At 38.1% G+C, this 14,298-nt stretch overlaps 1 protein-coding gene across 1 annotated transcript; it reads right to left on the bottom strand.

Annotated features, from left to right (window-relative positions):
* Positions 1-3,428: 3,428 nt before the first annotated feature.
* Positions 3,429-4,361, bottom strand: LOC140932076 (melanocortin receptor 3-like). Its single transcript, XM_073381733.1, has one exon. It carries the CDS (start codon positions 4,359-4,361, stop codon positions 3,429-3,431), a length of 933 nt encoding a protein of 310 aa, XP_073237834.1.
* Between the last annotated feature and the right edge of the window lie 9,937 nt (positions 4,362-14,298).

The raw sequence follows: 14,298 nt of genomic DNA on the forward strand, positions 1-14,298 counted from the left end.
GGCATGAATGCATTGATGGCAACAGAATCGAAAGGGTCACAGTTTATAAAGCTGCTTGGAGTTTATGTTAACAATGATCTAAAGTGGACCCATCACTCCCCCATCATGTAGACTATACATAATTAAAAAGGGAAATAAGAGGCATGACTCTCTCAGAGTTCTCAAGCAGTGTGATGATCCACCAGCTGAAACCCTCGCAACGCTTGAAACCCTTGCAACACTTGAAACCCTTGCAACCCTCGTAATGCTTGAAACCCTCGCAACGCTTGAAACCCTTGCAACGCTTAAAACCGTTGCAACGCTTGAAACCCTTGAACCAATAAACTCCATGAAAACCCTCTAGAATGCTGGTCTAAGGAAAACTTAATTAACTTATTTTAAAAAGCGTGACTAATTTATTTTGATAACTTAGCGCTCTCCACACGCGCGAAAATTATGAACGAGGCGGAACGAACGTGACAGCATATGAACAATATTATTGGTTTGAAACCCTCGCAACCCTTCACACTCTGTGAGCCAATCACAGTAGACCTTAGGATAGCTGCTACTGGGGTCAGCTTATCACTAGCACAACGATGGACGATTACAGATACAAATACGATTACAAATTCCGCCTTTGGAATCTTGCGATACAGAGAAAGACCTTGGTATGTGGGTGTCAAGCAATCTTACCTCGGACAAACAAGTGACTGAACAGTGTACGGAAGCCAACAAACTCCTCGGCCTTATGCGCCGAGCCGTCTTGGTACATCCAAAGCATCCAAACGTGTCGTACACTTTATCTTTCTATCGTCCGGTGCCATCTAGGCTACGCAACCCAAGTATGGTCGCCACAGTCCATTGGCTTGCTAAAGCGAGTTGAAAACGTGCAGCGCCGTGCAACAAAACTAGTTTTGAAGCTTCCTTTCCGTTGCGATGTAACCAACAAGACCCGCCTCCAACTAACAAATCTGTTACCTATCTCATACTGGCATGAATTTTTGGATATAGTCGTTTTCTAGGCTATAAAGTTGTTAATAACTTAGTTTTCATAGATAGTGAAGCTCTGCCTGCAACTAGACAATCGACGAGATCTACCAGGTCATCGAACAGCAATTCTACTACTTACATCCCTAAGCGAAGTACAACTGTTACTTATAAGCGCTCACAGATTTTTCATACGCACGTGCCGCACAACAAATGTTCGGCCCGCTGAGTTACGTACAAGTCACATCTCTCTAGCCTGATCTAAGCGTTCACTATTTCAATATTACAATAAGGCTCTGGACCTGTACTACGTTGACGACATCAGAACCTGGACAACAATCTGTCCCAGGTGCAACATAGCGAGGACTCTCCTGTGCCCGCCGATGCTGCTTTTAGCAATTCGAACTTCTGTTTTGTTTCCTTTTGATCATCAGTAGCTTTAGTTATTAATTTTTTTTTTAACGGTTTTTTTTTTTAATTAACCAGGGATCCATTGCAATTGGTTAGGCTGTAGTGGTCTCCCTGCCTAATAATTTTTATGTATTCATGTAGAAAGATTGTATTCTAGTTAGGCGAAGCTAAATAAATAAAATAAAACTTCTAATTAAATCTTTTCTTATAGTTTAGAATAAACTATTCTCGAAACTGATAATGTTTTGATCGAAGCTGTGTAAATACATGGAACCTTTCGTTTCCTGTTTTTATCTACCTATTGTAAGGAATATGTGTGAAAATCTTTATTAAGAATCGGTATATTTCAAAGAGCTACACAACGACCAAGGATACTATTGACCGACAGTATACAGAGCGTGGGCAGCTGTAGTGTTAACCGATTGCTAGTCTTATCTTACCTTACCGTATTTTATTGTTACCTTTTCTTATCTTATCCTAATTTTTACGTTATATTCTTTCAAAATTCCATGAATGCGCGTTCTTGACCTTAAAATTGAAATCTGAAAAATAAATCGAAAGTTCTTAGCTTTTAGTATTGTAGCTTTGGACTGTATCCCACAATCTTCATCAGCAATGAACGTTCAGTGTCGTAACGTGAATTATCACGTGACAACAAATGATTGAAAATCGTGGGAAGTATTTTAAAAATACCTTTTCGTTTCCACTGCCGAAAATCCCCTTGGTTGATTCTCCCAGACCAGCTAGTGTTGACCAAATGTGGAATATGTTTGCTGTTAACATTACGATTAAGGTAAATCAAGTGATATCGACTGAAAACTGGACGTACAGACGTCACGCAAGAGGTTTTGGCATTGTAGAGCTGGAGAAGATAGCAAGAGGTTTCAGACGTTATCCGAAGACGAAATAACCGAACTACTAACGTTACAAAAATACAAAGCGATCGACTTACACGAAACTACAACTTGATGAACAACAAAGAAAGTCCTCCGGGAAGAAAATCTGCTAAAAACTGCCGAGAAAAAGCAGGCAACGGTTTTTAAGACGGAACTTTACATCGAGCAGGTGAGCATGTTTTCAGCTTGAAAATATTTTGAATGAATGATAAAACCATTATTTCATATCGATTGTACCTTATCTTACTGATATTACTGATATCTTGTCGGTAGTTGGACTATTTCAATCACCTTGGCTTAAAAATTGATATTGGATTTACTGATTAAATCTTTAGCCTGCGAAAATAATTGACATTTCGCAAAGTTACCACTGGATTTCCCTTGAAATGAGGTGTGAGAAACGAACGCAGAAATTCCATACTGATGACGTGTCACTACCCAGGTCTGGATAGTGCTTCTGAGTGGCTGAAGATTTGCTTTATTAACCAATCAGAAAAATTACCCAGATCTGGGTAGTGTTGCGCCATCAGTGTGGTATTTCTGTACTTGTTTCTCAGACATCATTTTACGGGGAAAGCAGCAGTGGTATGGCGAGATGTCGGCTGGTTTCTAAGGTCTCTAAATCTTCCGCTATTTTCTCCAGCATTGTACCACGTGCCGTCCGTCCCTTTTCAGTTTTTAAATTTACGATTTACGTCAATCGCCAATTAAGAGCAAACCTCTTTCGCGTATGTGGTCAACACTAGTTTGCTATAAGGAATTTATAGCCCAGGGATATAAGCTAATCAAAATCGGAAAAAAATTGGAATGAAAAATAATTATTAGTTATTTGCCAGAGAGGGCACTTTTTTTGATAAACGCTGCACGCGTTCTTCAAATGTCACACTGTTCATTAAATTCTGGTAATCAATCGAACGTTCTCTATATTTCTATTTTAGCCTGTTTTTGTAAACGGGCGTATTTAGTAAAAAAAATTGTCGGAGATAAAAATTCTTATTACTGGTGTTTAAAACTAGTCAGTAATATGACACTTTTTCATCTTATTATCTTGACGTTTATTTCAAGCTACTTCCAACAACGAGTAAATTTTCACCAACGTGAGAGAAATTTAATTTGTATTCTAGTCTAATAGCTTGATCTGTTACTGACAAAAGACTAGTTTGGGTTTATGTGAATGATTCTTTTCAGTGTACTTTTTACAATTTCACGAACCTCGCGATAACGCCAGCAATAAACAATGGGATTCAACGAAGAATTTAAGAATACTAGGGTCATGGAGGCATGATAAGTTATCACAAAGAAAATTTTTGATTCATCAGTTTGCATTAGTATTATTGAGGGAACTAGTGGAAAATAACAAGCCAGGAAAACAAAGTAGACATACAAAGCATTGTAAGCCGATTTCTTTTCGCGCATCAACTCCAGTGCTTCGGCATTTTGCGCTTGTGAGAGTTGCTGATGAATTTGATTTTCATGAGATCTTGCAACTCTGAACACTCGGATGTATACCATGCTTGTTAAGAAAAGTCCGACGAAGTCAATGATTGCAGCTACCATAAAATTGCCTCCTGGAAGAACTATGAAAATCAAGGCGGCCATGCTACTTGTCAGCCACAGAAGCACCACAGAGCCCAAAACACGTTTCGCCGTGGCAAGCTCCGCGTAGCGCAGATGAAGCCAAATGGCCAGAAGTCTATCAAATGCGATAGCGATGACATTAAGAAAGGATGTACAGGAAAGAAAATTGATAATGTAGTAGCATGCGTTTAATAATATCGGACAGAACAATGCGAAATTGTTTTCACCCGACGAGGCCATCTTCAACATTACAGCCATTATAGCGCCGTACATTGGTTGTGAGAGTACCCCAACAGCAAGATCCGAAGAAGCCAGACTCAGGAACAAGGTTTTAACATTGGGCGGTATCGATGAGGCTTTTCTCAAAGCGCGAATAACCAGAATATTTCCGATTGTTGCCACCAGGGAAAACACCAAGTTTAGAACGCAGATAGACGTTATGAATACTTCGTAAAAGCGAACGAGTTGCACTGACTCATTCAAACGGGCGATGCAGAACTTGGACGCCATTGTAAGAGTTTAGAGGCCTCCGATCGATCGACTGTCTTTCGAAGATTGTATTTAGAGATTAAGTAAGTCTAACCAGGGCGTTTGTTGACCATTCTGTTATTACAGCTGTCAGGCCATATCTTTATAGCTTAATTCATGACGTCCAGATGAAAACGCAAATGAATCCATGGCAATAAGGAACTAAAACTTGTCCAAAGGCTCATTCGATATTTAAAATCATATTAAAGTTCAAATTTGGCTCCCACGGTTCGGCGAATAGAACAGAGGAAATTACATGGAGGCTCACAGGGCGGGCCAAGTGTCAATTATATTCTAATAGATTAAAAAAGCTTATTTTATCGCTATATATAGGTTAGGGTTGCTGCATTTAGGGAATAATAACAAAAATGCGAGAGTGGAGAAAAATCTATACACAAGGCGACAAAATATACGAATTATATGATTACTCGCAAATACATTCGGTTCTAGTTGTTTAAATTAAACTTTCCTCTGTTTTTTTTTGGAGACAATATCATGACCGGCAAAGAGAATGAAAAGGAAATTTAAAATTACTTTCTGTTATTTATTATAAAGGAAACCAGGTGTTTTCTCATAGACTGCAAAAGAAAAAGTGTTATCAAACTGTTTTTGCGTTTGATTTACACCTGTCTTCGCTTCGTTGCTCTTCACTCCAATTTTTTGATAAAGTAGTCAGCTTTCCGGCTTCCGGAAACTTACACGCAAATTCGTCGGCGAATCAAAGAGTTCTATAATTGTGACAGTTCTGTGGTCTATTGAAAAATGTAAAATGTTGTTGAATGCTCCGACTAAAGAAACATCTTATTAAGTAGGAAGTAGAGGAAACTGTGTTTCATTAAGCATAAAGCGAGTTTCTTAAACTCAGACTTATTAAAACTTTCGGAAAGGGCTCATAGGATTAATTCTTTCAGGCTCCACCAATTTTTATCGTTCGTTGTTGCAAATTAAATCAATAACCAAGAACAATGTTGGTCGAGTGTTTTTATTTTTTGTAATTAGACTCAATAGTTTTAAAACTTTTTTCATTCCTGATATTTATAAAGATAAAAGCAAAAGTATGTCATTTATTAATTAAACACGAGTTCTGTCTTCAGGATTTATCCGAGTCGGATTCTAACCCTACTTTTGCGTGCCGAACTGCTGAAACACGCGTTCGTGTTTTTTTTATAGTTACTAGTATTGAAAAAGTTCAAAGCGAACCTTCGCGCTAAAATTTATGGTAATTTAAAAAGATCCAGCGTGGAAAACACCAAGGATTTTAGCGATTTTCTATGTTTTCATTTTATAAGCTATTTATGGATGAAAAATTGCAATATGACCGGCATTTTCTAAGAATATGATTGGTAGGAAATTTGAAAAAAACTCGAGGAAGTTAACAAGTAACCTTCATTTTGACAATTTATTTAGAGTGTTTTTAAAAGTCTGTCAATTTTTACAACAATATTTTTAATTGATGGCATTTTCTGTTTGTTTGAGATGATTTTCTTAAGACTGCCGGCCTACTTCAAAGAGATGAAGTGATCTCAGTTCAGTCTAATTTACTTAGGAATGAGGAAGATTTATAAATTCTTCCGGGGTCAGGCAACTTGCATTGTAGATGTGTTCGCTCAATCTCTTTCCGGCCACCGACATTTCACTGAATTAAATTGCGGAATGAGGATTACCCATTTAATAACCGTAAAAGAGAATGTTTTTTTGAAAAGTTCATGGTCACGCACATTTTTATACTGCATTAACATGGTTATAACCGTATAAAACTGTCGCGTACTTATGAAAACGAACGCCATGCAAATGCATAGTTTATATCAAAACCAAGACTGAATCTCGATAAAAAAGAAACATCGTGGATACGTGTCTCTCTTTGTTAAAGTTCCACATTGGTAAAAATAAACTATAAAAGTCATTATTGCCCAGGAACGCATTAACATGCTGTGATTTGTAGAAACAGGTGTCTTTTAAAAGTTCTGAAAATATCATTTGCTCCTTTAAAACCCGTTGAAAATGAATCCAAGCGCGTTACTACGTTTTCATTCTCAACAACTCTTTACTCCACTTGTAAATAATTTTGCGCTCTCTCTAAGCCTAGTATCAATTTTCTATCGAATTAATTGACCAGAAGTGTATTCATTGATCAATCTCAATAAGATAAGTCGCCTCTATGACGCTGAATTGAACCTCCCTTGTCAGTGGAGTTTGCCGGGATAAATCTCTTTAGTATGTACCAAATCAGAGAACAGCAATTTTCGAGTGTTTTGATCGGCTCCTGCAGGTGTAACTCGGAATATCCTTGGCTAATCATAGTTTTGCGACCGGAGCCAACATTGCGTCTCGTTTCGAGACATTTTTGGAAGACAAAATTCGTGCGATAAATGAGGCTGTCGTACAAACAAATACCAAGAAAGCGATGAACTTTCTCTTGTCGGTGTCACTGGTAGGTATAAAATTATTTTGAATTTGCAACAAAATCGTAAAATGCACTTGACAAAAATCCCCGAAATGTTTGTAAATTGCAAACAAAGTTCCTACTAAGTGGCCTTTTTAATTTACAAAAGGTTAATTTTTTTCAGTTTTATCCAACTGATTTGGTAAATACTAAAACAACTATTCCCCTCAGGGTCAGAGAACAGCGCTAGATATATATGCACCACTATTCACCTCTCCTTCGAGGAATAGTTGAATATTATTTTTCAAAGTTTTACGTCATTGAAAGTGGTTCGTCTGGACAATCACTGTACTGGAGACAATATGATGGAACTTGAACCTGAAAACACCGGAGCTTGCTAATTAGACACAAGGAAGAACGTGACTGGGAAAACTAGACGTAAAATGGCGTTTCATATAAAATAGGGATTTAAGGCAGAAAAACAGATAAAATTAGTGACACCAATAAATCATCCCACCTTTTTTTCTGAAGAGTTCCTGTTTATGTCCTTCCTACGTTTGATACTCAAGATCGTGTAATCTCCGACCTCCACAGACCGTTTAGAGGACAAGTCCGGCGAGGGAGACGCCGTTGGGCGAATGACCAGAAGCATGTGAAGGACGAATGAGGAGAGGAAAGAAAAAGAAGAACAAGAAGAAGAAGAAGAAGAAGAACAACAACAACAACAATAACAAAAACGTCCATACCACTATCCCTGGAAAACTTTCTACTCACCCCTCCCCTCCCCTCGCCTCGCCTAACCGTCCGTTAACCCTAACTTCTGACTCAAGGCAACATGTTGGATTGAGGGAGAGGTGGGTGAGCTCCCGGAATTATAACCAACCAAAGCTTTCTCCGAGAAACTGTGTCTTTTAAAATGCTTCATTATAGTTAGAAATCCGCAGTGATAGACCTTGGTTTATAATAATCATAGTTTTTATCAGGTGAGCTTCTCACATGTGTCGTTTCAGTCACCCTAAATGATATTAGAAAGTAATTACGCCAACGTACCGGCGCAATTTTAATATTTAATTTTTTGTTGTTGTTAAAAACAACAATAATAAAAAACATATATAAAATATAAAAGGCCGATTTCTTGTTCTTTTCAGTTAAGACGATGGGATAAGGTTTTCATCCAAATTGAGTCCGCTAATATTATAAGTTTTGCCTTTCAGTGTCACTGCGGAACTAAATTATCGCCGCTTCTGTAGCATAACTAGACAGGCGAGGGCGAAAATCTGTTGAGGTGATTCGCTGGTTTAATTTGCACTGCGCATGACATGACCGCCGTGAAAAAGAGCATCTGAAGTAACATTATTAAAATGAAGTTGACTGAAGAGAACCGCTACTGGAATTTTCGCCTGCGGTTGTTTTTTGCCAAGAAGAGACTCAATGTCCGTGCGTTGGAACATTTTAGAAGCTCAAATTTTTCCTCGTGTGACTGATAATTGAGAATTGACGGTCAAAATATTTACTTCAAAATGGGGAAAGGATAATGAAAGTGCAACAAGTTCTTTTAGGTACATTTCAGAGGCTGTGCCTCCGCTTCAGGTTTTAGGCGCGATTTTGATTGACAGTTAAATGAACACGTGACAATGAGGAATGAACACATGTGTTTTGAGGCTTTCGCGTTGAAGACAATTGAGTTATATTTCTGTTTTACAGTGTCACTTCAGTGTTCGCGTTTAACAGTCGACTCCTCGAGAGAGGTTATTAAAAGGTTCTGAAAAATACGCCTTGTATGGTTGTTTACGTTATATAAGAATCGGTAAATAAAGGGAAAAGGGTCACTTGATCTATTAATTAGTTAAATAGCCAGTAGGATAAATAACATTTCCAATCATATAAGGCAGATTTGCTATTTACACGGTTTATGTATAAACATTTTGGTTTTTACAATGACGCGAATGCTACTCGCGCTGTGATTGGTCGTTGTCCATGATCTATTAGAGGAATGGACGACGTCAGTGTTTTTTTTTGTTTTTTTGTTTTGCTTTGTTCAAAATGGCAACCGGTTTTAAAAATTTTTGTGAGATTATTTTCTGATTAAAGCAAGTGAAAGCTGAGCCTCGCAGAAACGTTTAGCAGCGGAGCTGTTTACAAAGAAGAAAAATGGAGAAACGGAGACAAAAAGAGCTCTTGACTACTTGAGAATGCCTAAACTGAGCTAAACTACAAGAAATCTTCACAAAAGTTGCCATCATGTGTCATTGCTACGGTAGTCTCGCTGTTTTGCCAAATGTTTTTGCTATTATTCTGCTTTGAGCAAGAAAAGACGTTGAAAAACGTTTCAAAGATACTGTGTACAAGTAAGGTAAAGAAAAAAAGAAGAATCGGATACGAAAAGTAGCACTTGGACATAAAAAATGCCTAGACTAGCACAAATCCTCGAACAGTCAAGCGGTACGAGGCAGGTATGTATATCGGTCTTTTTTCTTTCTTTTTTTTTGATCATCGTATAAAACAAATACATTCTATGTTGCCGTGGGTCTGTTCAGTAATTGATCACGGAAGACGTCAAAATATGTTAAAAACATCAGCGCGGCTGGTGTGCCACTTCTTTGTCTTCTGTGATCTATTGCTGAACAGACGCACGGCAGCATGGAATGTATTTGTTAAATTGAAAATTCCTAAGATTTAGGTTTACAACTCTTCCCTGTTTAGGAAAACGTGTTTTATGACGTCATTGGGGAGTCAAAGCAACGACGACGACGACGGGAACGAGAACGGCAAAAAAGCGATAGGTTTAGACAAGCAAAACAACAACTTTGCACGTGCATCACGCTTTTTTGTACATTTCTTTGCCGCCGAAGCACGACTACAACGTGAAACTGCCAAATTTCTCGTTTTGTCAAGGACTGGAACAAAAGACAACGACTTGCTTTTTCTTTTCCTGAACTTTGATACAGTCCTTTGAATTCAACTCAAAAAAAATTTTCCAACATTTGACGAACTAAATGAGGCGGAATAAGCGCGATAAAGATTGAAAGCGCAAATTCACTTTTTAAGTAACGTGTTTGTAGCCGTCGTCGTCATCGTGTTATTTGAAATCACGTCTCACGTGTTTTATTTCCGTTGAGCCATATTTGTAGTTCACTTTTCAGGATCACTGATGGAAGCAAACCGTTCTAAAGCATTTAACAAAGTATGCTTACCGTATTTCCCCGAATAACAGCCGGCGAAATTATTTCTTTTTTCGCGCCAAATGGGGGCGATTGTTCGAGGAGGGCGATTTTTTTCAGATATTGTTCATTGGAAGTCGTGCCCTAAATATCTTGTTCTATTTTCCCATTAAATAAAAAAAATAATCACATCAAAGAAACTGAACATCGGCTTTTTAAGTGTTCCAAATTTGGTTCCTTGATTAATGTTCATTGTCAATATCCTCGGCGTCGTCACTGATCAATTTTGCTGGAGCAGACTCCACTTCAGGCTCATCCTGCAGATTTACCGCTATGGGTTACGTACAGTGGTGGTAGGGGGCGATTATTAGAGAGAGGCGATTAATCGAGGGACGGCTATGATTCGAGGAAATACGGTATTTAATTAGAGTCACGCCCCTAGTGGCCTGAGTTTACAAGTTTGCATCCATGCTCCAGGATACCTGCGACTAAATGTGTGCAACGGACGATGGCTTTGTATCGGTACAAACTGTTTATAATATTCCCCTTTTCTTCATCATCGAGTTTAGTGAAGTAGTTATGTTCAAACCTTGGATACAATATGTGTGATCGAAAACCGAGATTTTTTTTCTTCAAATTCTTGCGACTCGCGTAACCTCCTTTCGGATTTTGACTCCGTACCTTACAGTAAAATTGAATAGACAGTATTATGCTTAGAGCTTCGCCTGTTTGATTTTTGCTTAATCGTAACGCTCTGCGCTTTTCATTACCGGCCCTTACCGACTCTGTTGCAAGGGAATTCCAGAAAACCAAGCGCATTGAGATTTTTCTTAATCTTATTTATGTAGCAAGTCTCAGATTTAGCTAGATTTAGTTCACAGTTTCTGTGTTCAGTTTCTATTTTCTGCGGCAGCCTTACATTTACTAGGTAAGATGGATAAGTAGATTAATTGCTCTGTGGTCTCAAGGCTTTAATATTCCCTCCTTGGATTTGTTTGTGATAAGAACCTTGACCATTTTTTTCGTCCACTGGCAAAGGAAGGTCCTTTTTTCTATAACGTCCACGGGTTCATATGTCTGAACATAATCGCCGTGGTCAATGAAGGTGCGATAGTACTGGACATATGTACGACATTATCTGGCTCGCCTGACTTAGCTGCTGGCTCAACTCCTTTGAAGGAACCTTTGCGCAACTCACAGCAAATCTTCTGGCTGGGTTGCATGAATTATGCTCGTGTGAGGAGTTTCTATCACTCCATAGACTCAAGATGTTTTTATAGACGCATTATTTCGGCTAGCCAGAGTTAATCTTTCCCTTAATTAAACATTCTTCTCTTTTATACTATTTCGGTTGCTTGAAACAAACGTTAGCTGGCCCCAGAAATTCTCATGCGACGCCGAAATGTTCCATTATCCTTTATTATTCTCTTTGCGAAGGTAAAAAAACTTTTCCTTAAATGAAAACGAATTTCCTTTTCATCCAATTTCTTTAGCATTGGAGCTTAACCTGCTTAAACTTAGTGCTTTGCGTCGTAAAAAATTAGTAAAAGTATTCTCCCCTCCACTCCAATTCACTTTTAAGAAGAAGGAGAAAAACGAAAAGCTTCAAAAAAGTGAATGTTGTATATTTGAGGACGTTGGTAAGTTAACGAAAATTAACGTATAGGTGACAAAGCCAAAAAATTTCTAGCTGGATTTTTGAAAATGTACCAAACGAAAATTACAACCGTTTGACTGAAAAAAAAAGGAAAAAAAAAACGGCCGCAAGTTTTTTTCCCTCCGATGAGCCCGAAAATCACACTTGACTAGGAAAAGAAAAAAAAAATGGAAACAGCAAGGAGAAAGAAAGGAAGAGGAGAAAAAAGCAGTGGCTGCACCGTTAGTTTTTATGTTGAGTTCTTTGAAGATGGTATTTGAACGAGGAAAAAACTGTTTGATGGAAGGGATCTATTTCGGCTGTAAAGTTATAGTACAAAAATCCAACTATAGATATATATTTTCACCCAGCAGCTAACAGAAATCTGATAACAAACGTTAAATTTTAAAAACTAATAATTAAAAAACGGCTTTCTTTTTCTTAGATTTAAAAAGCCTTCTGAATTTGTCCTAATTTTAAAGCTATCAGCGAAGTCTATTACTTTGTTGACCCCCTGTTACTTTGGTGTTCCTTGACTGGAGCATGGTCTTCCTGTGCAATAGCCAACTGTGTTTAATATTTATCTTTTTTGAAAAACAAATTCTTTTTTTATCAACAAAAACTAGGTAGCAGTTATTCTTTTTTCTTTAAGTTTTCTGCAAACGTAACAAAGAAATTTTGCGCAATTTTCATTTGTGTTAAGAGCTCAAAATGTTTAACGCTTAATGTTAACATGTTCCAATGAGCGGAATTTGACAGATTTTTAGTACTTGTATGTTGCTAGATAGTCCACCCTTGCTTAAATGGCGTTGAAAACAATTCTGATTTAATTAGTTTGATGTTGAGCCTCTAAAATGCCTAGACTGACTGAAATTGTAACTTTTTCATTTCATTTATTTTGTCGTGACTTACGAAAGTATTTTTTCAAGTCTGTGCACATTTTATTAAGTTTGTAATTTTTGACATGTACTAACTTTGCACTTACTTTTGTTTTAGTTTGCCGGTGATTTGTTAAGCCTGCGCACGTTTTATAAATTTTACGAACACTTGATTAAGTTTTCGCATATTTTATTAAGTTTGCATGCCCTTTATAGCGTTTGCATGCGTTCTGTTTAAAAGCTTACATGTATTCTTAAGTGTGCATGCTATTTATTAAGCTTGCATGTGTTCTGTTAAGTTTGCATACTTTCTCCGCCATAGTAAGTTTTCACACGTATTATTAAGTATGCATGCTATCAGGAGCCTGCCAGGACATTTAATTCCACAGCTGGACTGGACGGCCGCGAAGTGAAAAACCACTGCAGACTTCGGAATCACGCACATTTTTTCCATTTTCTTGTTTTTCGATAGCAGAGCAGGAAGCTGTCAGCCGGTCTTTGGCGTTATTATTACGAATAGAAGCTTAAGCTATGCAAAAGTGGCCCTTGTAAGCTTGAGCGGGAAGAACCACCGCCATCTTGGTTCTCGCAACATTGTTCGCAGTAGAGGGTGCGCTTTCCAAGACAAGGGAGTTACCTTAAGCGCCATCTTTATCACATTGCTTTCTAACTGTGATATTTCGTTGTAAATTCTGTTAAAACGGAGTTTTTAATGCTTTCTTCCTCCTTCCACAAATATGCCGTTTTGAAACTCGCCCTCAAACATCGGAGGAAATACATTTGGTGCCCACATTCTCGAGCTCTACCGCAAAAACGAGTACGGTGACCCCCATTTTTTTATTTCATGATTTTAAACAGTGCTTTCGTTCAATAATAAAAAAAAAAAAATGGCATAAATCCATGTTCAGTTTTAAGGAAATTTTATTGAATTGTACGGATTGAGCTATAACGGGTCGAATAGCGCGTGTCCAAATCAATTCTACTTTGGAGAGCGAAGTCAAAACAAAGGCATTAAAAGGCTTTTTTCTGGTACTTAAGTGGATAAACGGTACATTTAAGTAAAGTTCAGCGTTGGTATTTGGAAAGGAAGGAACTTTAAATTTGTGCATCCCTTCCGAGACGCACTGCCCTTTCATCCACGCGAAAGTATTGAGCTCGAGCAACCACAACAAGGAGCTTAAGCGGATCATTTTACCGCTTAAGCAACATCCACGGCGACGGCTACGAAAACTGATGTCGCGCTGCCTCAAACTTTATCACGCTTATTCCATCTCGTTCGATTCGTCAAATGTTGGCAATTTGTTCTGGAGTTGAATTTAAAAGACTGTATCAAAGATCAGGAAAACAAAAAAAAAGTCGTTGGCTCTTGTTCATATCGTCCACAAAACGAGAAATTAGGCATTTTCACTTCGTAGTCTTGCAGTTACGGCAAATAAATGTTCAAGATGACTAATAAAACTCAAGACCTTTTAAGATTGTACGAACCATGGATTTAGATGAATCTACCGAATCCAAGCTGAGTATGGATTCAGAGTCTGTTTTACAGTGAGAACCGTTTCCAGATTTAGATTCCCTTAATAACGCGTAACTGTAGACTAACCAAGTTTACAGCAACGGAGTTACACATCCACTATGTCACTTAAGGTGATGTTACACGAGACGATTCGCAACGACTCTTTTTAGAGCAACAAAAGTTGAAATGTCGTAACCATGTTGCAGCCTTTCGAAACGATGTCGCAACAATATTGTAACGCTTCGTTACCCTAAAAATCGTCGTTGCGAATCGTCTCGTCTAACATCACCTTTAGGTTTGTCAGTTTCTGTGTTCGCTTAAAAATTGGTGCATGCGTCATCGTGCGTA

This window comes from Porites lutea, chromosome 3, assembly GCF_958299795.1.
Source record: "Porites lutea chromosome 3, jaPorLute2.1, whole genome shotgun sequence".
Classification (NCBI taxonomy): domain Eukaryota; kingdom Metazoa; phylum Cnidaria; class Anthozoa; order Scleractinia; family Poritidae; genus Porites; species Porites lutea.